The sequence below is a fragment of the Trichoderma gamsii genome (genome assembly GCF_001481775.2).
Source record: "Trichoderma gamsii strain T6085 chromosome Unknown Scaffold_41.2, whole genome shotgun sequence".
Taxonomy (NCBI): Eukaryota; Fungi; Ascomycota; class Sordariomycetes; order Hypocreales; family Hypocreaceae; genus Trichoderma; species Trichoderma gamsii.
In genome coordinates this window covers 92,274-117,930 of record NW_020171378.1, presented here as the reverse complement: position 1 = coordinate 117,930, position 25,657 = coordinate 92,274, and the positions used below count along the sequence as shown (strand labels likewise).

Genomic DNA, 25,657 nt, shown 5'->3' with positions numbered 1-25,657 from the left:
TCGTTACGTGGCTTGCGTTAATACGCTGCCAGCCGCTTGAGTGGCTAATGCACGGCCAGCTCGGAGGCTGACCTCAAAGTGGCAACAGTCGACACCGAATGCAATGCTACTAATATAGCAGTAAAGGGTAGAATAAGAAATGCGAATGACGTAGGATATGCGCTGCAGGTTGTTGACGCAGGGGGGCGGAGCGCGCTTCAACGCTTTGAGAACAATGGCGAAAGGATGCAGGCAAAAAAATTGAAGAAGAATACCATGTCTCTGGATCATATAGCACTGAACAGAAAGAGACTAAGAGTAATAAGATAATTTAAGAACAATCAGATAAACGACAAGAGATCTCACAATGCAGCGCATCTGAAATCGCATTCCCCCCTTCCGAGGCTTTAGAATTCACCCCGCCCAAAATACGTTAATACCCTTGCTAGGCTTCTCTTCAATGGCTGGCCACGGATGAAGTTCCCTAGCAGGGCCATGGTCCTCAAATCTCAATTATACTGCATTCTGATTAGATAGATACCACTAGCATGGTAATTATATCATAATTGGACAAACGTGCACGAAAGCAAAATAACTCCTTCAGCGAAAACAGTCGCAAATATTGTTCTCGACATCAATACTTCCACTGGTCACACCAGTTTTTCATCAAGGTCTCGTCGACTGGTCCAAGATTTCTCATGGTCGGACTGTGTGCCATCGTTCTCTCCATATCCCACTTGGGATAGCCACCGCCGGCCGCTATGCCCTTATACGCGTCAATGAGCTTGATAGCAGGATTTCTGTTTACATCGTCCGCCGTTGCACTGACAGCACTTTCTTCAAGAATCTGTATCCACTCAGTCAAAGGAATGATCTCCTTTATTCTTTCAGAATAGTGGCTCTTGAGAAATGCCGCGAGCTTGGCCCAGCTAGTTACCGAAGGATTTACTCCATGGAAGTATCCCGAAATGGCTGAGGGGTCGGCCTTTTTGGTGATACCAGCGACGTCTAGAATGATGCCAGCAATGTCATCAACTGGCGTCCAGTCCACAACGTCCGTCTTACTGAACCGGTCGGGAAGCACTCCGAGGTGCACTGAGCTAGCAATCAAGCTGGGAATGAACTCCTGGGGATTCCACACGCCCTGTTTGGCTCGCGAACCAGCAATTTGTCCGACGCGAATAACGGCGGCCAAGATGCCCGATTGCTCAACAGCTGCGTCTAAGATGGAACTTGCGGCAAACTTTGACCGGCCGTAGCCCATGGCGGGCAGAGTCAAATCTTCGAGGCGTCGCTCGGGGATTGATTGTGAGCGCGTCCAGTTACCGACAGTACCGACACTTGAAATATATATAATGGGGACTCTTTTCGCTGCTTTGTTGGAGAAATCCACAAGGTGGCGTACACCAAAAATGTAGGGTTCAAACGAACTGACGCTGATGTTGAAGTTGACGGGCCATGCGTTGTGAATGACACGGTCTGCTGTGGCCAGGATGTCGTTGTATTTCTCCACAGGGAGACCGAAATATGGCTTGGACAGATCGACACCAAGGAACTCAACTTTAGAAAAGTCTGTGCTCAAGCCACGGTATGAGTTGTATGCTGGCTGACGAGAGCTACCTCCGTCTTGGCCGCGGTTGAACGCAAGAATTCTTGATACTCGAGGATTTTTGATCAAAAGGTCGAGCATATAGGCACCAAGAGACCCCGTAGTGCCCGTTACGATAACTGTCTGCTCTTCATCTAAGGGATTGGACTGATTGGTGTTGGGAGGCGGGAGATCCCTGGTGTATTTGGATATGAGTTTGACTAGAGCACCGATTTCTCTTTCTTCGGAGTCGTCCTCGGTACTTCCAGAGATCACTGACGAGTATAAATGCTTTGCTAGCCCTTTGATTGTCGAATTTGCATAGATAATTCGAGGTGCAACGGCATCTTTACCAGGCCTGACACCAGCAGACTCTAGACTAGATCGAAGGATCTTGGACAGAGTAATAACTTCCATTGAGTCCATGCCGGTGCTAAAAAGATCCGCTTCAATGTCAACCGCTGGTTTGTGGATTTGGGATCTGACAATATCCAAGATAGACTGTGCCATGGCCTTTGGGCTCGTAATGTCCAGAGAGCTCGTGTTGCTCATATCAATGCCTTCGTCTTGCTGGGCATAGAGACCATCAATAAAATCTTGATATGCTGTGACAGTTGCCATTCGTTGTATTGAGCCTTTCCCCGAGATTGAAAATGGTGTGTTAGGGTCTGCAAGGACAACCATATCACGGACAATTCGCCCATGAGCCACGGTGACTTTATTCACGTCTGAGACGATTGGCCATACGCTGTCAATAAGCGCTCTGGCTTTTTTCTCGTCTTTTGGGTATTCATGTGGCTCCAAAATCAGAGCAGGCTGCAGCCTTTGCTGTCCGACCACAAGAGCGCCTTTGATCGCAGGGTGGCCCGTTACGGCAGCCTCAATTGTTACTGGATTGAGCTTCTCGCCAGTGGAGAAGACTATAACATTGTCAGTGCGACCCCAGTACTGCCAGTGATTTGGCTTGGTTGGATGTTTCTTATACATATCACCTGTTGACCACTCGGTCTTATCAGGGAAAGTATAAAAGAGAGGTTGTCGCATAGCTTCTTTTGGATCCTTCCGAACAATGAACATTTCGTAAATGTCATCATCCGCTATCAGACGGAAGTCGGCTCCCATTTCTTCAGCATTGACGATAAACCACTGCCACAATTTAGGGTCCGGCTGGCGATGGATGACATAGGGGGCAACCCTGAAAATGTCAGCAACGAGCGTATTTATTGCTCTAGCATCTCAGCTTACTCGGTAGAAGCTATAGCATTCAAAAGATTGACACCTTTGCTAACAAGCTCATCACCCACCGAGGGAGACAAATTACCTGTAGCATGCAGTCAGTTTGGGATGACGAATGGAAGGGAGGATAATAAGAGGGAGATATTCTAACCTCCACCAAAGCCAACCATCTTGAGATCGGCTAAGAGGCGAATTTGCTCTTCGTTGGTACTCATATCTTCAATGATAGATGGAGGAAGAACAGCTGCATCGCAATCCCCCACGAATTTTAGGCATTCGGTCACAAGGCCAGCGCTTACAGGGCGATTTGGCACTCCCAGACATATCTGAACTCCAAAATAAATTCCGAAGAATGACATGATACCAACTCCTGCCATATGGAACGCGGGCATTGGTACAAATATTTTCGAGCAATCGTTAGGAAGGGAAGTCCATACTACAGGAGCACCATCCAGATATACATCCCGTAGGTCGTCGACAATGGCAGCGCTTCCCTGTCGAACAGTAATAGGCTTTGGAATACCAGTGGAACCACTTGTATGAAGAACAGCCAAAGGATGGAATCTAGCCTTCTCAAATGGTACATCGTATGGCACATGAGACGCGGCCGACTGAAGCCAATCTTCAAGAGGAGGAACCGCTCTCGCTGGCATGGGATAGAACTGGAGCAAGGGCTCTACAGTGGACTGCATCGAGGGCTCGTACAAAATTTGAGCGCATTGTGTCTTTTTGAAAAGCGAGAGCTGTGCTTCGAGGCTATTTCGCGGAGAGATGAATAACGCTTGGCAATGGGCCTTGATACAGGCAAGCATCACTATGGTGTATCGTATGTCGTTTGGTCCGATGTAAGCCACGGTAGGAAAGCTGTCTTTCTCATCGGTGGCGTCTTCTCTTTGCTTCAATAGCTCACGAGCAAGGTGGTTCACACCCTTAGCGGTTTCTTTGAACGTGATGGGACGGTAGCCATCTTCGAGGTTGCTGGAATAAGGCTGGTAGACGAAAACACGCTCTGGTTCGTAAGTCGCATACTCGTCGACTATATTAGCCAGCAGTCGTTTTCCGTACTGCGGATTGGACGATTTTGCGTAACCATTCATCTTTGATGAAAGGGTCGCTTGATGTGATACTCTGAGAGAAAATTGATATGGAGGCGCGCTTAGTCTGTATTATAGCTGCAAGGAAGATGTCGAGCAGATTCTGTTAGAACGGCATTAGACCGCGGCGACATGCTTTATATCAACTTTTATGGCACTAACAATCTTATAGATCACGTCACAAACTTTGAATTCATAGGGTCGGTCATCGACATCCCGCCACCCCCTCCAAGTAGCCACATCTTACAATTTCTTACATGTCTTACAGTTTCTTACAATAGACTTTACTACTATATCAACCAAATACATTTGCAGTTACATAACTTCATAAGTGATGATTAGATTGCATTTATCAGAAGTGCCTATGACCGAGCTAAAGAAATGATCCCCAATGCTGCAAGATCCCTGCGTCCTATTCCCCCTAGTCGGGATGATCATTCTATGTGGCCCGATCCCGAGGATCTGAAAATCCATCTACAAGCTAAATCCACGCGTGTGCAGTGTGAAAACCGCTAATAATACACTACAAGCCTTAGAAATCGCATGACCGACTTTGCAAAACCTCGGCTGGACCTTAGGGGGGGCCTTGATCGAGCCGCCCGAGGCATACTACCTTCCCAAACATTACAAATGCTTTCTTTGCTTTGCCATCGCGATAGAACGTCTCCATCGAGTCGCATTGTCACGTCATCGGAATCTGCTGTCGCTTCCTCGAGACAATGAAGTCGATCATTACTTGTGTGAAGCAAGATGCAAGCTATGTCAGTAAGTACTCCCTTTTATTGGCTCTAAGAAGCCATTTCCGGCTTCTTGGTATACTGTCTCCCCGCGTATAGTTACCTCGTACTAACGTAATAATACGACGCTCAGATAATAAGAAATAGAAGCAATGCTAAGCGACCCATCTCCTTTTCTGATCGTGCACTACTCTCTATAGCGTAGCATACAACATGCATGAAAGGCGACCCTGGCAGTTGACCATTCTTCCTGTAATTTAACGGTCTACCATCGCACGGCCATCCCCTCGCCCGCGCGTTCTTCCAAGGTCTTCAGTCCCTTTAGGTAATATACTTGTATAGTAGGTGGTGCCAGGAGAGGAGATCCTTGGCATCTGTCAAGATGGCTAGCTGTATTGTTGGTTCAGCAAATGCTCAGGCTAGAACCAAAACCGCCACTCATATCCCACTTTGGGGGAGGTGGCTGGCGGGCCGCAGAGGACTAATAGCACGCGATCCACAAAAAAGTACGGTGATCGGGGTCAACTTGCCGGATTGCGGGATAATACGAAATGCTCCGTACGCGTTTGGCAGCTGGATCGCGGCATGGTACGGGGTGCTGGACGGAATGATAGCATCCAGACGGCTGCAGTGCCTGATTTTGCATTGATCTCGATATTTCATCCACCACATGTCTCGGAGCGGCGCGAGTTCAACGCCATCGCCTCGTATGATGATCGAATGATGTGCAGCCTCTACCAAGATGAGCTTGATCACCTTGGCTTGGGTATGTATAAGATGTGTCGTATTGTTCACCACATCGACGGAACCGGCATCTGTATCACAAATAGCTGATTATCGCGACCACTTGGTGATGAATTGTCTATGGCAATTAGTGCATTTGGGAGTACTTTCACAACATGAGTCTGGCGACTAAACCATATTTTGGATTACACTATGTGTCACAGTTTGGCAAGTTCTAGATCTAGTAGGTTTAGTCACCTAGCTTTTCACGTCTATTGCAGCAATGCGGCCCTGATAAAGGTGTGCTCCCTGTCACCATTTGACTGCTTCCCCCATCCAATGAGCGCAGGGGAGGTGGCAAATGGCGAAGTAGACTTGCCAAACTGACTTTCTCGAAACTCAGTTTGGATCTTTCATTATTGCCAAGTGCTTAGAATACTAGTGACCCATGGGCGTTGGCTTATGTCGTGTTTCCTCCTCTCGGGGATAACGAGGGATTTAAGACCGGACCGCGAGAGATCCAACTAGTGATCGAGGTGAAATTCCCCGACCAGGCAGCCAACCAAAGATCTGCAATGCGACTCACTCAATGGCACAAGGTTCGCCGAGTCGAGCTGAATTACAGAGCTGCTCTATGCGTTGGAACGCACTATTATTGCTCAGCGAGACGCGATACGGTAGGACGGAACGGGCTCATCGCCTATTTTCTGCCTCAGCGTATAAAGGTCACGGCTCCTCTGGAGTTTATCCACATCAATAGCCTACTCGTCTTTTATTTTGCTCCTAATTTCTCTTCTCACGTCATTTCTCTCTTTCTTCTTCTCGCCCGCCCATGAGCTGCAACACAGCCCCGTGTGTTGCTCTACTGGCGTTTTACTCTAGGTAGGTAAACATGGAAGTCATTGTGCAGGTGACGAGAAGGAACGGCAAGTCCAATGATTCGTTCAGTTCAAACTTGACGCTGAGTATTGGCCGATGCTTCTAATTTTGTGTTATGTCGCATATCAACACAGCTTCTTGTTTCCACAAGCAAGCTTTAGAAGTGTAAAATCCGCGCAAAGACAGCCTGTTGCCGCTGACCATTGCGTTATAGCGCTACATGTGTCAATACGTAAGCCGCCCCAGGGCGTTGCACGGGAATAGCGGGCTGTGAACAGAATAGAGCGCGGCTTAAGAGTGTCGGTGTAAGCTAATATAATAAGTATTATAAAGTTCGTTTAACACAGGTAAGCATGTAACTTACTGTGAATCGTACTCTGTTTTGGCATGCTTTTGCATCCATTTCATAGGTAGGTCGCTTCCATAGCACAATTCTCATATAACGTATGATATGGTCTCCCATCGTCTTTGTTTTCAGACTTGCAGAGGCTGAACGTTTAATTAACAAATAGTCGCTGGCATAATCCTTTATCTAGGTTATTTTGCCTTCTACTAGCTACTCATTACTATCGCTTGATTTGCTTACTCTTAATGTCACACTGTATTGATCGTAGTAGATGGATTTATTGTCTTACTTGTAAGACCCAAAAAAACTTACAGCACCTGCGAATTCGAAGATAAGCAGTAAGATACACTATCTAGATACAAGATCTGTCCTCCAATAAGTTACCCCGCGCATAAAGCCGGCCGTATTAGAGCTTCTCTTGGATAATCTGACATCACAGTCAGCACCATGCTGCTAGGGATCAATTAGTTCTGATAGCATCCCAATGGCCTACAGTAAAACAATTTTCGTTTTCTCTCTCGCCTATAATTAGAACTTAATATAGTGGCTACTGTATTGACAAATGTTTGCGTTGGGTTCTAGTATGAAATGCGAATAATTATGGTAAGGGCTGTTCTGCGTACTTCTAGTTGCTACACGAGTCCAAGCTTCCATGAGCCATGGTTTTCGCCAACACACCATCTGGACCCACCGGCCTTGAATGTCTTGTGAGGACAAGGTGATTCTGCCACAGAGTTTGTAGACGTTTGACAGAGCTACTGGGCATTGGTATTGTCTAACATACTCTTGATATATGTCTGACTTATTCCGCAGGTGAAAAAGGGTACCAAATCCCATAATGTACGGCGATGCGAATGAATGAAGTTGTGTATGGCCTCTATCACCTAGCGACGGCTTCACCAATGCTAATCTATTCCTGAAGCAATTCTTGAATATAAATTAAGATACCTCCATCTCTCTAAATACTCCTTTTTATTATCACAAACCTTGTTAGTTTCCATGAAAGAGGAAGCAGAAATGTCTATTCAATTGTCCGGATATAGCTGCACCTTTATCATTATGATTGTATTGCTTTTGATGCACAGCTTCGTGTGTTACATTGCGTTTTCTGCAATATGCATCCTTTTTCACAAAACTTGCAAAAACGATATTCCAGTAGTCGTTTTCCATGTTGCGTTCTGTTCGCTGCAGTATATGTAGCTGTGATGATTATCGTTGTCGCAATGAGAGGCAACACTGCCCCTTGCGACATTTTACGTCATGATGCGAACTGAGTTACAGCTGGATCTGATACTGAAGATATACTCGTCGGATAATCTTCACTTGGGCCCCGGAGTTGAAACTAATTGGTAGTTCAATATCTCGTGACCCATCCTTTTCTTCCGGTAAAGTGGTCAAAGATGCTTAGCCTAGAAATGGCCATTGAGCTGTGCGGCCCGCCTTATATAAGTCACAATCAGGTGCCAAATTTAAAACTCTATATGCTTTGGTATATGGATATAGAAAAGTATTCTCTATATACTCTATTTTCTACAGCCTTTTACGAGACGCTGCTTATCTGTTATTACTAAATGCTCTTCCACCGGCGAGCAAGGCTGTGGTCGAAACGTCTGAAACATTCTAAAATGGAGCATATCCAGCGAAGCAGCCCCTTTTCAATAAATGCCCAATTGCGAAACAATTACAAAAATGCAGTATGATTCAAGCCCCAGCCGAGGTCGATGGATGAAAAAAAGCCTTCTTCAGAGCTCATAAAATCTTGCACAATATGAATCTGCTCCTTCCTACAACCTGAAATAACACACCACTGTCAAACATCGCCTTATAGCACCTCATACAGACGACTTCTATTCTTTTAGGCCTTGAACTCTACCAACATCCAGTTTTAGAAGAATGCTAGACTTATGAAGCTCGTGTGAATGTTACGTCCCTTCCGCTCTTGTACACTACTGCCATCAATGTTGGCGGTCAAGGGGACTGCACTTTAGGTCGCCCACTGTCCTTCTCCTATGTAGTACGTAACAGAGAGGAGCCAGCCCGCTTTGTATACGATGAACGAATCCGGCAGCTCACAATCTGATTCCATTGTACAGATCACTACTGTTTGTATGTTATTAGCAGGATCATGCAGCTTGTATTACGATCTGGCCGGTTCGTATATTCTGGGGTAACCTAGCGACTCAGCTTCTGATGTTAATGAAGCATTATCGATCTAGCAACGAAGAATTTTAAAAATTCCACCAATTAAAACCCAACTGGAAGATATTTTGCCGGGTGTGCGGCACGACGGACAATCTACTTTTAGGCATATCCTAGCTGGGGCTCATGTACCTGTCATTTTAGAGTTAGTGCGACAACTCACTAACTACTCCTTCTAGAAGCAGGATCATCAAGCCTTACTCGCTGTTCACGACTGTATCAGTATATAAAATAGCAAGATGGCCCTCTTTGTTATCTACGTTCTTGTCCTCATCCTCAAAGCTTTGACACCAAGACAGCTTAGCTATTTACCAATCTTTCTCTAACAATAATCATGCCTGCCCTCAAGACTCTTCTGGCCACTGGCCTTGTTGGAGTTGCCTCAGCGGCGCTCAACCCCAGCTGTGCTCCCGGCGGCAACTTTGACCTTTCCAAATGGTCCCTGCAGCTTCCCATTGGCTCTACGGGCAGCCCAACCACGATTTCCGCTTCCCAGCTCTCAGGCTGTGGGGGCTACCAAGATCCCGGCCACAAATACTTCTTCACTGAGAGTGGCGACGGCGCCTTGGTCATGAAAGTCCCTGGAGCACCCTCAAACACCGGCTGCGTCACAACACCAAACAGCCAGCACTGCCGCACGGAGCTGCGCGAAAGCAGCCCCAGCAGCTGGGACCCCAATGCCAGCAACAACAAATTGACGGTGTCGCTCGCTGTGGAACAGCCAGACAACTCAGGCTATGGCACTGTTGTCGGCCAGATCCACATCGCAGACAACGTTAGCACCAAGCCAGTGTGCGAGCTGTACTACAACACCAACGGCGACCTGACCATGGGCGTGGAACAAACTCGCTCTGGCGGCAACGAAGTCATGACCAAGGTCGGCAATGTTCCCGTTGGCCAGCAATTCACCTACACAATCAGCTACTCTAGCAACGTCCTCAGTGTCAGCATCAATGGCGCTGCAGCCAAGACTCTCAGCACCTACTCTCTTGGTGCGCCCTCCAGCTACTTCAAGGTTGGAAACTACAACCAGGGCTCAAGCGCTTCTGATGTTCACTTCTTTTCCATCAACGTTTCTCACTAAATTGATTCAATCAGCCTCTGTTCAGCCAACAGAGGCTATTGTAAATATTTAATTCTTCTTTTGTGGCAAGCAAAGCCGTTGTATATAATGGGCTTCATTGACAGCTACACTCAAATCTTAATTTGTCACCACATAGCGTATTTTGGCATCGTTTTGGGAAGGTTGAGAACACTGAGAAACTCACGACTTGATTATTAGCATACGGAATAACTAGATAATTGACTCAATAACAAGAAAAAGCTTTCTGACTTTGGAACTCACCAAGACATTTCCTTGCTGGAGCTGCGATGTGTTGCTGCACACAGCAAGCCAAATATTGACAATGCACTCTGAAGCTAACTTGCCGCTAACATTGATTTGCGGAACTGGAGATGCTTCCACGTAGTTGAGACTACGTCTAGGGAAATTGTGGAATGTCATCGATAATGCCAGTAGAGAAGCGATAGTAGCCGGTGGCTTGTTTCTTATTAACTTCGATCTTATTTTAAGTAGTAGTCACGCTTGATGTGCTTGCATGTATACAAGCTCGTATCTAGGAGTCGATGACATTTGCAATCAGTAATGTAATGAATACCTGCACTGAAAGCTCTCCTCTCATTGAGCTGTAATCTCAGCGCGCATCGGAGCCCAAATGGAAATAGATCATCCAATCCTGAGCCGGATTAGCAGTTTTATCTCGAACAGAAAACGTACGCTGGCGCTTCCAGTGTCTTTAAATACTCGCAAATGGTAACTCAGCGCGAGGTTACATGCAGTTATTAACCTTATGCCAACGGAGGCAGATCTTCTTCAAAAACCCTATTTTTGTGAAACTCGGTAATAACATACTCAAAATTGTTATAAGGGGCAATTTGAGTCACCATCAGAGAAATCACATAAACATCTCAGCTATGTAGGCCACTATGTTTTGCATGGCGGTATTCAGATAAGCTACTATGAATCACCCAAAGATATTAAACTAGAAGGAAGACAACATATAATTCTTTATAACTAGTCAAATATTCAGACACAAAAGCCGCTCCTCTTCATAGCACACTCTCTAGATTTCCATCAGTATCAGCATGAGAAGTATGATATATCATGCGAATCATTTGATACTGCTGCATATGCAGATAGATGAGCACAAAGGTTATGGTTGGTTTGTAAACCTTTTCCGATCCTCAATGCGGTGTATTGACCACAAGAATAACGCATTCATCTTAGCTGGCGCTGGTGGCTGCTTTCGAAGCGACTGCTTCTAGTTCTTGGGGCGATGGTGAATCAATTCAAGTCCATTCTTGAATGTATCTTCACCACGAAGCAATAAACCAATTTCTCCAGGATGCATCCAGTGAAGCCAAGTCACGACAGCCAACATTGGCAGTGCATCAAAAACATAAATAAAGGCTTCCTTCGTAAGTAGGTACCCGTCATTCCCTTGAGCATATTCAATTACACGGAACAAGTTTCGAATGATGATTAAGCAACCGGCAATGTATAGTGTTTGGAGGTATTTTCGCCAGCGGCAGTCTGGTTGTTGCGAGCGACTAGTCGGAACTGAATTTAATCGGCGGTGGAAAACAGCCGCGACAGTGACAAAAATGGCGAACCAAAGGAGTTGGAGAACAAGGCCGCCAATGATGACATTGTTACCGGCATCTGAGGAGGACGGGTTGTTTTTGCTCGAAGCTAAGATACCGCTGCCTAGTAATGAGATATAACAGTAAGCAGTTGGTTCGAATGTGATATCTTTAACGAGAAGAAGCCTCACCTCCAGCAAGAAGAAAGAAGCAAACGACGTCTCCAATAACGAATATTTTGGTGAGCCATTGTGGTCGAATAATCGAGTGCTCTTGCCCGCCAACAAGTATAATGATTCGGCCGAGTATCATATAGATGGACGCTGCGAATAATGCCGGTGCAATCAAAATGAACATGCTTTGAGTGATGTATGGTCCCAGTGTCCAACAGCCTGCTTTTTGTGCCCCCGATGCGGCTCGGCCAGCAAAACCAATAAATTCAACTACAGATGTAATGTTAAGTCAGCACCATTGTAAACGGTTTGGAATAGCTGTGGCTGGGAATAAACGCACAAAAACATCCAATTACCAATGGCGTTAGATACCAGCATCTTGTTTTACACATTTGAAACAGATGTAGTACGCTGGACAAGAAGAAAAGAACGCAGAATATAGCGGCAGCGGCGGTAGAAGGGGTATAGCGATAGAAGGAAAAGGCCGCATGTTGCCAGTCCGTGACGCAGTTGGTGCTCATCCTGGATATTGCGGTGCTGATGCAGCTTCAACGAATTAAATAAAGGTGGTAAGATGCAAGGTCTAAAGAAGAAGAGAAAAATAGTGGAAGGCAGTTTGTTAAAGAAATAGGTATTCCATGTTGAAACGAGCCAGAGGATGCAGCTAAGATATATAAACCCTTTACATATTTTCACTCTAGGATTTTTCCCTAAGTGCTAGGATCCAACACAGCCTTGAGCTAGCCTTAAAATCTGTTCTATCCACGGAAACTATACTGTAAAGAGAGAAAGGGTAGTTGTTCTTTGGTGGCATACCCTTCGGTGTCTTTCACTTCTCCGATGTTATCAGATTATCACAACTTTGGTGTGTAGATGAGCGTATTGTCAAGTCACTGATTGGTGAACAGTTTTAGCATTCCCCACAGCAACGGGAAAGATGTATTGTCTACGCCTCGTTTTAGCTCTACGGATAGGCTTGGAGAAAATTCTACCAATAGTAGCCCTCATCGCTGGTGTACGAATTAACACGAAGCTGACGAAACGGTGTATGCAAGAGCCGGATCCAATTTCGAAGCCAGCCCCTTGTTATCCGCGTATTGCGTATTCCTGGGCTTACCATTGGCTCATCTATTGGTCTCCACTACGTTAGTCCCGTTTTCTTGCAAGCAAGGTGGGGGTTTGCGTAGAGCTTAACGTGGCAAGTGTTTCTAGATGTTAGTTTCATCTTGCGCTTTTAGCAAATTTGCAGTCAAATCATACGGCAATAATAAGCATAACATGGTGAATGCGAGACCCGAGCGCTCAATTCAGCTTCCGTTCTATCTGATATCTATTTCATGCCTCCCTCATAGGGAGCAATTATAAGCTTTAAGTCTTGGCCTCCCCCAAGTCCACTTCACGCCACCCTTACATCCTGGTTGCAACACGGCATAGGTACCCGAAGTTACACTCCTTTTAACATTCCAAAGTCATGTTGCTGCCAATTGTTGATTTGGCCACAACAGCCATTGTTCCCATTGTGTCCCTAAATAAGCCGAGATTGACTGGATCAAGAACCGGCCCGAGTCGCCAAATACCCAAAACGTACGCAGACGGTGCAACAGCACAGCATAGAAAGACAGTATAATGAGTGCCTCTGGGATCCGGCTTCTAACCATATCACCATATCTGGCGGACACTAGAATTGTCCATGAAACTGTAAAAGGAATTTGAATGTGGGTCCCTGAATCCACTTCAAATATCTCGAAAATGCGCTGAAGAGCTATAACTGCTTGGGAGCATGCCTCTTTATCTAGCTCTTGAAGATCACTTTCGTGAATTAGAGAATCCAAATGACCACATGCTTCAGGTCGCTCACGATCGGCTTCGGCTGTGTCTTTTATCTGTCGCTGCCCGACAATTTCTTCAACTATGTCCCTTATAGTTGGCCACGTTGATTGTATCACAGCATGCACACCTCGGTGGACAGGAAAATACGTGGCGAGTTTATCGAAGAATGACTGAAAGTTTCTGCATTGGAAAGTCTCGAACATAATCTGGAGGCCAAGAAATGATGCATACAGAAACCAAGAGCGAGAGTTTTGCTTCGAGATATCGGTTTCCACTCTATTAAACAATGATAAAGCTCGTGTTTGAAGCTCCATTGCTTTGTTGCTGAACATCTGTTGCTGTCCTCGGCGGAAAGTGCTCATGTGCGCTGCCGATAGCGCAAGAATTTGGTCCATGAGATAAGGGTCGGTAAGAGCACATTGCATGATCGCCATGCGTATCGAGACAGGCAAAGGTAGCATACTCGCTTCAAATGCGCCTGACTCGAAATGGTGAAGCAACTCAAGATGCCCTAGATCATACTGTTGAGCTTGCCATTGCTGAGTATTGCATTGGATGGTCGGCGATAGCGTTCGCACCGATAGCGTTGATACACAAGAGACTGCTTTCGGGCGGCTGAACCGATGCATTGGACGCGTAAGACGGTATGAACAGGATCGGTTTGTGATGGTGCAATTGAGACAAGTGGGCGAAGTCTCATCGCATTTCTTATGGCGTTGCTTGCATTCTCTACATCCATTTCGGGATTTGCGGTGAGAACTGCGCATGGTCGGGGGGTTATTGAAGACGGTGCAATAGGTCCAAGGGCATAAGACCTAGTAAAGTTTGGCTCTATAGTGTCTGAGCCAGTGTGCTGCTGATTTGTACTGGCTGGCGAGTTTCGTCGTAATATGGTAAGGAAACTTCACTGAATGTCTTATGGCACAGCAACCCCTTAGAAAGCAATTGATTCTTGGATCTATTATGCGGAATACGCGCGTACGTTGTGTTCCATTGAAGACTCAGCCACCGCTTAGTTTCATGGATTGCCCCACTCGATGCTGGATAACTACTGCGGCAAACCTGCGGATTAAAAAGACACCGGAGATCAAGATGGGAGTTGTTGCCGCTCTTATGTAATTAAACTAAATGTATCTGAACTTCGTATTAAGAGAAAAGTCGCCGTCCATTCTCAAATCGGGATGAGACAACTCAGTGGTTTCGAAAACGCGCTACACTGTAAAATGAATATCTACAAATGTGTAAATGACTGGCCACACATCTAAAGCCTAAAATTACCCTCAAGAAGTATATTGACCGCTTCTTCCCAGCCTCGAGAAGACGCGATATCAATGACTGACCGTCCCTGGTCATCTTTAGCCTCCAAATCAACGCTGAATTTGCTGCTCAATAGCTTTAAAATCCTCATGTCGCCATTTTCAACGGCCTGCATAAAGGCGTTCCAGCCCCTGTAGATTTTATTTGGATCGGCGCCCTTCTCAAGAAGCATTTCGAGAATCTCCGTATCGTCACCGCGGCATCTTCTGACTGCCTTGACAATGGGAAGATGCTCGCCGGGAGCGTTCAGGTCGGCATGGCCGTCATTGATGAGGAAATGAACCATTTCCTTCAAGTCCTCGCGAATAGCTGTGGTTAATGGAGAGAAAACACCACCGTTCTTATCCTCCACCGAAACACCCGCTGCCAACAGTAACTTGACAGACTCGATCTGGTTGGCGGCCACAGCCATTTCCATGACGCCTTTATAAGCGCGTGGCTCGGCAAGCACCGACAGGATGCGCCTAAGTATCAACGGATTCCGCACAGCCATGCATACCGGCCAATCTTGTCCGCGCTTGTTGGGATCGGCTCCTCTGGCGATCAAGGCGTCTATCATTTCCATCCGGCTCTCTCGAATGGCGCTTGTCAATGGGGACGCTCCCTTGGGATTCCTCTCATTTGGGTCGAGGCCTTGGTCTAGTAGCCACAATAACGCCTCCATGTTGTTTGAGCTAACTGCAGTCTCTAGTATTCCCTTGGGGGAGTGCAGGTCCGCGCCAGCAGTGACAAGCGCAGGCAAGAGGTGGACGCGGTTGTGTGTCACGCATTTGAAGGCCGGATACTCGCTAGCACTGACATTTGGATCTGCGCCGCTGCTCAGCAGCAGCTGAAATATGTCCATTCGGTTGTCTCGGATGGATGTGCAAAGAGGAGTATAAACACCGTCTTTTTTGGCATTGGGGTCGACACCGGCTTTCAAAAGCACGCGCACTGATTCGATGTTATTGATACTAGTTGCCAGTTCCATAATGCCAGGGCATTTCTTATAGTCTGCACCGTGGTTAAGAAGTAGTTGAAGACAGGGCGTCTGGTATGTTGCCGGCCACAGCATGTGCTTGGGTCCAGGGAGGTTTGGATCCGCCCCATGAGTCAAAAGGCTGCCCGTGATGTCCACTCGAGAGGAGCTAATCGCTTCAAAGAGCGCTGTTTTCCCTTCTCTGTTCTTCTCATTTGGATCCACGCCATAATGGAGAAGAAGATCAATCATTCTCTTTGGGGTTTTCTTGTTGATAGCTGCGATTAACAGCGTGTTGCCATTGGAGGTGCTGTGAGATAGATCACCTCCATACATCAATAAGAGATGTGTCAAGCTAACTTTGTGAGTAGAAATGGCAGATGATAGAGGAGACTCCAGTTCTAGGCCAACCAAAGCATTGGGGTCCGCTCCATACTTTAGGAGGGTGACTGCTCCCGAAAAGAACATCTTTTGAACTGCCGCAAAAAGTGGCGTGATGCCATCGCCATCTGCCTCGTTAGGATCGGCCCCGAAAAGAAGTAAGAGCCGGATACTTTCGGCATCAAGGAGGTTGACAGCCTCTGTCAGCGCCGCTGCAGGAGACACTCCTCTATCCAGCAACTGCTCAATTAGTTTATGGTTTTTTCCTCGAACAGCAGAAATGATACTGCCCCTCAGGTTTTCGGCATCCGAGCCTGCTGTGCTACGAGGGGTCCAGCGGGGCATCGTGAAAGGGTCAACTTTCAGACGTAGGGCCTTGGACTGTCCAAGATCCATGCCAGCCAACTCTTCCAAAAGGGCATCTGACTCTGCTGATCCAGTATGGGATGACGTGTCTCCAATCGTGCTGGCTCGATCAAACGCTGCAACAATGCCCGAATTGACTCTCTCGTTTGAGATAATCGAGCTCGGAGTGGTAATGCTGTAATGATGAAGGATATCGTCTGATGGACCGCGCGAATTTGGAAATGGCTTATTCGCCAAGCTGGAATCGGGTCTACGAGAAGAGGATCTTTCGCTCCATGCGGCTGGAGATGCTTGCATTTGCTGATGCTGTCCCTCGGCAGACAAATGCCCGTGGCCAAGAGGAGACGGGCGATGACGCGACATGTCCGGCTCGGAAGCCTTTGTTTTCACACGTCCAGAGTTATCATCCAGTCTGTTCAACGCCGCTGCGAGCCCTGTGTATCCGATGCCCATGCCGCGTTCAATTCGTTCGGTGCCTAGTGTCCACTGGAAGAGCAGCGCACTCATCTTCAAGCCTTCCTTTGTTCGTTCGAGAATTGCCGTTATTTTGTCGATGTCTGTATCACCAAATATCTTGCCCCAGCCACGCCTCATCTTTCCCATCTTGCCTTTGCGTTCATATTCTAGGAGTTTGCTAAGCATTTCATCGAGAATATTGAAGTCAGATTGAGCAACTCGTAATTTCTTGTCCAATTCCGAGATAACGTCAGGCGGCAACTCTGGGGTCGAGCGTCCACATTCTCCAAGGCCAGCTTCGATTGAGAAGAGAATCTGGCAGGTATCGAGGAACAAATGAGCCAATCGATCGACATTAGGCGAAAGTTGCTTGACCGTGGTGAGGTATTCGAGCATGCGGACAGAGGTTCGATCTCCACTAGCCGCAACATTGTGGCAAAGGTCAGAGCATCTTGTATGGGCTTTGGGCAACTGGCGAGACATTTTTGCGGGCTGTTTGACAGGCGCGTGCAGGCCTGAAGAAGAGTTGATGTTAGTGGCGCTCGAGGCTTTAGACAGTGGCGTCGTCGCCAGAGGAACTGATTTTGGTGTGATTGGCGTGCGAATAGTGCCAGGCAACGAGAGAAACTCTTCGTCGTCTATTGAGAAGGGATCTTTCTGAGGTGTGATGGAGAGAGCCTCAAAAAAGTCAAATTCTTTAACCGAACTCTCCTTTGGTACGACGACTGCCGACGGTGATGAAAGCATCTTGCCCAGCAGAATGAGCAGCGCGTAGCATTACAGGCTCAGCCAGCCTCGGGAAACCGGGCAGGGCAGGAAAAGACTCTAATAGTTATTCAAGCTAGGCCTCTCTGAATCATCAGATCCGATGGCCCATTTTCAATCGAATAACACTCATTGCTTTTGGCGTCCAGGCCATCATCGAGCCCCGTAGTGGCCACGAGGCACATGGATAGCCCATGTTCAATTAGTGTAATCTCCCCACAATTCCACGATAGTCTTTTCAGCTCTTGCCAGATCAGCCAATCGCATTATGCCGTGCTGGCCTAGAATCGGCCATGTGGAGCTGATTGGTGATGGCCTTCGGATAGCTGCAATTACACTTGCGCTTCGTATCTCGCAGCTGAATCTGAATGGCCAGTCTGTGCGTACACTAAACATGGCTGCTGAAACACACTATCAAGCCGCGGATACTCTCTCTCTTTTCCGGGCCTGGATTTTGAAAAGGTTGACGCCTCGATCCAGGGGATTCGGGCAGAAGGGGAAGGCATCTCCTTTAGTGTGGTCGTAGTGGTCCGGAAGCTAGCAAAGACTTCGCGATGCTCTCCACTCGCCACCATCTCGCACCATGGTGCATCGCAACTACAAGTAATACCAAGGCTCCTATCCATAATCCTTACCAAGCACCCAATAGGGGTGCAAAAAACACCGCCGGTCTGCCAGAGAAATTGCTAGTGATAGGCGGCGGTGTTTTTTGCTCCCCGCATGGCACCTTACCATTTGCACCCGATTTTACTCCGTATTTTGTAGCCAGCTCGCAAAGCTGCGTGTCTCTCGGAGCAGCAAGATGATCTATTCTAAATAGTAAGATTCGGCCACGCGTTTGGATCCAGCACCAAGTATTGAGGCCTATCTCGCTTGGAGAGCAGCTCGGCCTACCAATGATATATGTACCTGTACTTCCCTTTCGGAGCTTTGGTCTAGAACAAGGTCTCTTTTACAGTGGCAATTATTCGCTGGAACAAGGAGCGGGAAATGCACTGCACGTGGCCTTGGCGTAAGACCGTAAAATGTCTTGGACTGAAAATAGCGCGAGCCACCAATCACAATGCGAAATTAGCACTTTTTTTTGGCAACAAACCCATATAACTAGCCACATGTATGCAGGGAGGAGTATGTGGTAGCCAGCAGCCAACCGCTTATTAGTGTGAGAAGGTCAATGGCATGGCAAGGCAAGGCCTTCGGCTTGATGAACAAGGAAGGGTCGCACGAAATTTCATTTTGAATAGTCGAGAGAATAGTATTCCAGGGATCTTGTTTTTGTTTTCAGGTAAATGACTCTTTAATCCCTGACTCGATTACTTTTCTAGCTTTCTTTTCTTTCGTAGCTTCAATCATCACTTCCAAATGTATAACAAGTCAGCAAGCATGTCAATAGAGAATGAAAAAAAAGATAATATCTGTAACAAACACCTGCGTTATAATACGTGCTATTAGCAATGTGCCTACATGTGCCTAGCTAGATCAAACAGTCGCCTCAAGCCTAACTTATCAATCGTTTGAAGCTGTATCTGTCTTCAATAACACTGTACCTTCATTCATGCCTTGCGGAACGGTTCTTATCCGAAGAAAAGGGGCTCGCATTCACAGTTCTAGCACTACCTAGTTATGACTAGTGACATCCATATGAAACCTACTGGCCGCTCGTAATTTGGCTCCAAATTTGTAAAACACAAATGGTAATACTCCCAGAGCCAAAGAAACAAATCCCAATATACTAGTAGCCCACGGTGTACCAAGCTTTTCATACATTGTGGTAGCAAATACAGCAAAGCCTGCTCCAAAAAGGCAGCGAAGCATCGTATTAGCCGCCAAGGCACTGGCACTATAACGATCATAACAGTCGGTGAGATATGCATTAATACCGAGGAAAAGCATCACTAAAGCAAAGCCAAAAGGCACACCGGCAATAATAGACACGATCCAATGTGTCGGGGGCAGTGCTGTCCATCCGAACCAAAATATGCCAATCGGCAACAGCCAAACTATTGGGATCAAATGCGGCAAGCGAGCTTCAGGTACCGCGCCAATCTTTTTCTTGTAATGGGAGTAAATGTTGTTGACGTACGGGGATAGACCAGTGGCGATGGCCATCCCAGTACCGATTCCCGTAAATGCCAATCCTGAAATGCCAAGGGACCACCCGCGTGCTTTCTGAAAAACGACTGGATAAGCGGTAAAATCTAGGTAGAGCACACCGTAGATGAAAGCCATATAAAGTGATAACGAGAAGAGAATTGGCTCTGTGAAGAGCATGATCCATGGCCGCATTAGACTTTGAGTGAAAGGAGTGGTTCGAACACTTTTCCGCGTGTTGATACCAGCCTTGGCTTTTTTGATCTCAAGCAGTCTAGGGGCGTATGTTTCTGGAAGAGCAATTACCATAATAATATATATTGCAGTTGCAATAATCAATACGACCCACGATGTCCATCTCCAAGACAGGTTTTGTGTCAAAACCCCACCGACGAGGGATCCCAAAACCGGAGCGCAGAAACAAGCCGCTGTGTAAAGCGCAAGCGGGACAGATCGGTGGGATTGGGGCCACAAATCGGTGATTGAGCCGCCTGTGTTTGCGACTGGAGGCAAGCCAAACAGCCCAGCAAAGAAACGACAGACCAATAGAGTTGTTATGTTTTGTGCCAGTGCACATCCCAATATGGCGAGGCAAAATAAAAAAAATGAACCGTAGTAGAGCGGATTGCGACCCCTGCCCTCAATTAGCGCTGCGTGGCTACCTGACCTATGCCAGCTAACTTACCAGATCTCGGATAATGGGGCAAAGAGAAGAGGACCAACTGCTGAGCCGATCAAGAACGTCGTTGATCCCAGTGTAGACATCAAGTTAGAGACATGGAGACTCTCAGCAATTGATGAAATGGCCGGTGAATAGACACTAGAGCTAAAACCAACGATGCCTGATATTGTGACGACGATAATCGTGTACATCCCTAACATCAGGTCAATATTCACTACAACTCTTTCCCATATACTAGTAATAAATGATTGCTTACATCTTGCCATTAGCGACCAATTCAACGGATCATCATCCCCTTCCAACTTTGTGATAATCTCGATTTCGCCAAATTCGAGTTCACCCAATGCATCATCTAATGCTGGGAACTCATTGCTGGCAGCCTCTTCTTTCATTATAGCAGGTTGTTATCAAAAGGGGTTCAAAATGGCAAGTAATGAAACCTCTATATGTTGCGAAAACCGGCTTGTAGCTGAGCGAGTTACAGCTGTCAACCTGTGTATGTAGTTGGAAGAGCAAGTATATGGGGCTTTTTAGACTCCGAAGAAATTCATAGCTGCCACAAGTTGTCAAGCTATCGCAAGAATAGAAATTTTACTTTATAATTATAACAATTTTACTTAACAGCTGTGACCCCAGCAAAGCGGCCGCGCGCTAAAACAGATATTCATGGTGGGGAAGGTTTGTTGGTCGTCGAAAGCAGGGCGTATCAATCCCCAGTAGGATAGTTAGTTCCGACCTTACACTGCATATAAAACCGGGAGGAAGTTGGTTGGGAAACTGTCGGCATTTCGGCAAAGAAAGAGATGTATGAGCCGACTGTTGGTAATGTCGAGTGTCAGTGGGGGTCGTTGAGCTATTCGCATGTCATGCTGATTCTGATGAATTTTCATATGTCCACGTAATGTTGTATTCTTCTCTCCAACAAAGGATAGGTGCCCGGCTTAAGTGGCCGAGGTGGGCTCGGTACATTCAACCTTTGTTAAATGATTTCAAATGCCAGTGGCTCGGCGGAACTGTTCATGGGCGCTAAAACGCTGACACTGTACTACTTTCTGCGCTTTTTACATATCGCCTAAAAGTACTTAGGTCACACAATGAGCAAGGGTCCTGTTGGTATTAGCTTTCTCTTAATTAATATATAACTTTTATAACCAGAGATAACTTCTTTATTTAGATTAGTAAAAGTATTCCCTAGGGATTTATATATATACTTAAGTACTAAAGTTTTATAGAAGTCAATACATTTTATTACTAAATATACTAGAAGTTACCTATATATAAGACTATATAAGAGTATAAAAGTTATAAGTTATATTTATATGCATATATAAGACTATATATATATACTGATATAAAGTAACTACGAGTACTATCTTTACCTCTCTTATATGGATTATAATTATGTTTCTTTAGTCCTATTCTCTTGAGTCACTTGGCCCCTGTATTTGTGGAGTATATACAAGGTTGGCTGCTTCAACTGCCAAGGTACAGCGGCAGCGCCCGCTGAACTAGTTGTCTACAGCCGATCCAATGCCGTTATATAGCCTTCTCGCTGCCTAATCCTACAGGGAATCACTTGTTAGTGTAACACTGTGTCAGCACGCATCTTGAATCCCTCCCCACTTGCGGCAAGTCTACCTAGTTGTCAATACATGTGCTAGTAATTGCGTGCCTAAGAAGTGACAGCTGGGTCAACCACATCCTGAATGTATAGGCTGTTCCACATGCTGAAGGCATACCACAACAAGAAGCCGAAGTGGATGATGTGATAGGGAAGATGTTAAGTGACATACGGCTCTACCCTCCAAAAATAGTTAGCCCGCCTTATTGACATGAGAGAGGCAGCATCATGGTGCGTTCTGAACAAGTCATAGCTAATAGCCAGGCCTTTAGGGTCTCCCTTCATATGGCCTTCGTAGTAAGACTCTACACCAAGGCGAAATTCTGTTAGTTGACAAATGAGTTTTCCTATGCAAAATAACAATGGGAAAATCCCTTACAAGAAACAAGCGATTCACTGCTGAAACAGATCTTGAAGGTGACACAAACAGATAACTCGCGCATCTATGCAATGGTCCAAAATCTGAACAGCATGCCCGTAATCTCTACTACGGATATACATACAATAAATACATTTCAAACAATTTTCTTTTCTAAAATTCCTCAAAAGACCTCCATATATTGCACATTCAGGTGTCTTGGAATCACACAGGCTTTGAACCTTTGTGAACTTATGTCTGTCTTTTGTGCACGGCGCTGATCATCCAGAGTCAAGAATTCCCGACCGAGGGCTAAGAGAGGGCTTATAGAATCGATATCAGTGTCGTCAGTGTCAACCTTAGCTTGAATGGGGCGGCCCAGAAGTTGGGCGGTTGTATGTAAAGCCGAGTCTATAGCCCCCGCGATCTGTTTGAAGTGAGTGAGTAACAAGTGCTTGCATTGGTTTGGGAGTCTCTTACCCAAGTGTGATGCTTTGATAGATGTTCTCCAGCAAAGTATATGTTACCTTCTGGCTTCTTTGCTATTTCGAAGAAACGAGAGAATTGGCCTGGAAGGAACATTGCATCCCCACCGCTTGATTCGGCTGACCATGAAATGTCAAACGCCTCAATGAACTGCTCGTAAACATCAATATCAACCTCGTCTGCGTAATACTTACCAAGATCATGTAAACAAATCTTGATTCTCTCCGATCGCGATAGCCCACTCCACTTCGCAGCATCACTCATCCAGCTGTAAAGCAGCAAGACACCGGAGCCGTTGCTGCCAAGATCATTGGATGGATAAACAATCCAGCGGAAGCGAAGATCAGTAGTGCTTTGGCCACCAAAACATGGGTTGACACTGGAGCGCTCCCAGAAGCGCGTTCGAAAATGCAGGCCAATCTTGTAGAGAGGCTCGTAGTGAGCGCCGCGAATTGACTGTTCTTTCATGAAAGACCATCTGGGACGCTCCACAATACTGTGAAGTGCAGATGGAGGAGTGGCAACTACCACAGCGTCAAAAGTAGCAGTATACGTTTGATGAAGACCCTGCGCTGACAGTTGGACCTTTCCGTTGTCTAGATTTATAATACGGTCCACTCGCGAGTTTAGACGAACGTTTTTTGAGCCTACTAACGAAGCTGCGCATTGGGTAATGCGTGACATGCCGTCTTTAACAGTTGCCCACTAAATGATTGAACTTTTAGAACGTGCCACTAGACAAAGCGAAAACGGAAGGAGCTTACATCTTTCGTGTCAAAATCCAAGTTCTGCATAATTATCTCGGTAAAGCTTAGATCGTATTGATTGGTCTGGGAGCAGAAGAGCTCAACGAATTCTATAACTTCATGGGGCCACCCGACAATGAGGCGGAGATAAGCTCGAAATGAGTACTCGTCATATTTGAGCAACTTTTGAAACCCATCGTCAAAATCCTGCCGAAGTATAGACAACCACGGAAGTACGACGCTTCCAAGTAGTTGTTGAGGAGTCTTATTGCGATAGGCCTCTGGAAGGCCAGCTTCATTTGCCCATTTACTGTCTTGTAAGGCGCCTTTTCGGTCTTGGAAGAAAGATCTGTTATTCTCATGATCAAGAATATACGGAATAAGTTCAATCTTGTCTCCAGCAAAACCATGTGTATTGAGATAGCGGATAAAGTCAAAGACCTTGGAATGCAAAGATGAGCGAGGGATGCGCATAGCTCCCGCTTCAAAGTAAACATCTTCGGATTTAGCTTGGGGCGTAAAGCGATATGTATAGATACGGCCACCGACTCTATCAGCCGCCTCGAACACTGTCACTTTGTGGCCTTCTCGGCGTAGCAACAAGGCTGTATAGAGGCCTGAAATGCCTGCACCAATTATTCCAACATGCATGTTGAAGTTTGAAAGAGAAATAAAGGCAGTCCGATACTTTCTGAGCGATGGGAGAAGAATTTTAGATTGTAACATCAAACTAGCAATGTAGACAAAGGTAGCGTGTACTTGAAGCCACAATGTCCTGATATGTACACAAAGAACTTTGGACATTGTTTATATAGATGAGTTCAAAGCAGAAGAGCGGCTACTGCAGGTCTGCTCAATTAAGGCAAGAACATCCGGAAGGCGTAGAAATCACACGTCCACATGAAGTTTTGACGGCATAACTTCGCAAGCAGCCCAAACCCAGTTATGTTGCCACTTTTGGCCTCAGCATCAGTTACAGTAAGTAGCTGGAATAGCTTGAGATATTGTTTACTCTTTTCGGTAATATAGACACGTATTTGCTATGGAACAGAACTTATATCAGTTATTACCTCCATCAAAGGTTTAGTCAAATGTGTTTGCAGATAGTATTTCGTAAAATATATCGCATATCGCGGCCTGTGATAATACTATGCAACCTCCTGTCATATGACCATTAAGCGTAGCTAACCGACGGCTGAACGGACAAAACCCGTGATTACTATTTCTTTGTAAGGCAATAGACTGGGCAACAGACTGGGCAACAGACTGGGCAACTTGACAAGGTAATCGGTAGCAGTTCTAAACCAAGGAATACGCTAGCTTGGGCAAGTCAACTGCGTATACAAATCTAGCTGTCCCATTGGCGAGAAAAAATTTTAACATCTTAAGAGGCAATCTAATCCCACGCTGCAATGCTGCAGGCAGGGGACCAGAAACCGGATATCGGTTGCAAAATGTGGGCGGCAATGAGATTCGTGTGACACACAAAAGGCCCTGCATACCTACGTTGGGATTCACAGAGAACGATAACTGGGCAAGGAAGAAGGCTAGGGCTGAGGGTAAAATTTAAGTTGTAGGGATGCAACCGTTGGGGAAACATTTTGCGCTGGTGTCCAGTAGAGTTAGTAATCTATCGATCTGACATACTTTTCCTGTTTTGATTGATGTTACTGGATAATTACTTTGACAAGTTAGATTGTGAATAACGTCATGGCAAGGGTTAGGCTTGTTTTCGCAAGTTATACGATATTCCTTGCCAATGGTAAGAATTCGTTGCTTAAGCAGGTGATGTATCATATTGCGGCGAGATGTTATTTCTGGCAAGATTCCCTTCACAGTAATAACCCAATCGAGAAGCACTATTTACTGGAATTGGAAACTATTCCGGTATATATGGGTCTGTTGCGCGGTTATTTATGCATCGGTAAACTCGGACGTGTACATTGATATAATCGGCAAAACGACATTTATTAAAGAAAATATAGGTAAGCCAAGAGAACAAG

At 46.1% G+C, this 25,657-nt stretch overlaps 6 protein-coding genes across 6 annotated transcripts; 1 reads left to right on the top strand and 5 right to left on the bottom strand.

The window, feature by feature from the left end:
* Nucleotides 1–613: 613 nt before the first annotated feature.
* TGAM01_v208991 (hypothetical protein) lies at nt 614–3,900 on the bottom strand (the record flags this gene model as incomplete). Its single annotated transcript, XM_018807405.1, has 3 exons — nt 614–2,762; nt 2,813–2,888; nt 2,955–3,900. The coding sequence occupies 3 exons, from the start codon at nt 3,898–3,900 to the stop codon at nt 614–616; spliced, it is 3,171 nt and encodes a 1,056-aa protein (XP_018659392.1).
* Nucleotides 3,901–9,115: 5,215 nt separating this feature from the next.
* TGAM01_v208990 (hypothetical protein) lies at nt 9,116–9,865 on the top strand (the record flags this gene model as incomplete). The annotated part of the gene is made up of 1 exon (XM_018807406.1): nt 9,116–9,865. The coding sequence occupies one exon, from the start codon at nt 9,116–9,118 to the stop codon at nt 9,863–9,865; it is 750 nt and encodes a 249-aa protein (XP_018659393.1).
* A 1,237-nt stretch (nt 9,866–11,102) lies between these two features.
* Nucleotides 11,103–11,975, bottom strand: TGAM01_v208989 (RTM1; the record flags this gene model as incomplete). The annotated part of the gene is made up of 3 exons (XM_024550458.1): nt 11,103–11,548; nt 11,616–11,867; nt 11,954–11,975. 3 exons carry the CDS (start codon nt 11,973–11,975, stop codon nt 11,103–11,105), a joined length of 720 nt encoding a protein of 239 aa, XP_024404792.1.
* A 2,713-nt stretch (nt 11,976–14,688) lies between these two features.
* Nucleotides 14,689–17,652, bottom strand: TGAM01_v208988 (hypothetical protein; the record flags this gene model as incomplete). The annotated part of the gene is made up of 1 exon (XM_018807407.1): nt 14,689–17,652. One exon carries the CDS (start codon nt 17,650–17,652, stop codon nt 14,689–14,691), a length of 2,964 nt encoding a protein of 987 aa, XP_018659394.1.
* Nucleotides 17,653–19,287: 1,635 nt separating this feature from the next.
* Nucleotides 19,288–19,956, bottom strand: TGAM01_v208987 (hypothetical protein; the record flags this gene model as incomplete). Its single annotated transcript, XM_018807408.1, has 1 exon — nt 19,288–19,956. One exon carries the CDS (start codon nt 19,954–19,956, stop codon nt 19,288–19,290), a length of 669 nt encoding a protein of 222 aa, XP_018659395.1.
* Nucleotides 19,957–22,606: 2,650 nt separating this feature from the next.
* On the bottom strand, nt 22,607–24,305 carry TGAM01_v208986 (L-amino acid oxidase; the record flags this gene model as incomplete). The annotated part of the gene is made up of 3 exons (XM_018807409.1): nt 22,607–22,849; nt 22,903–23,613; nt 23,673–24,305. The coding sequence occupies 3 exons, from the start codon at nt 24,303–24,305 to the stop codon at nt 22,607–22,609; spliced, it is 1,587 nt and encodes a 528-aa protein (XP_018659396.1).
* Between the last annotated feature and the right edge of the window lie 1,352 nt (nt 24,306–25,657).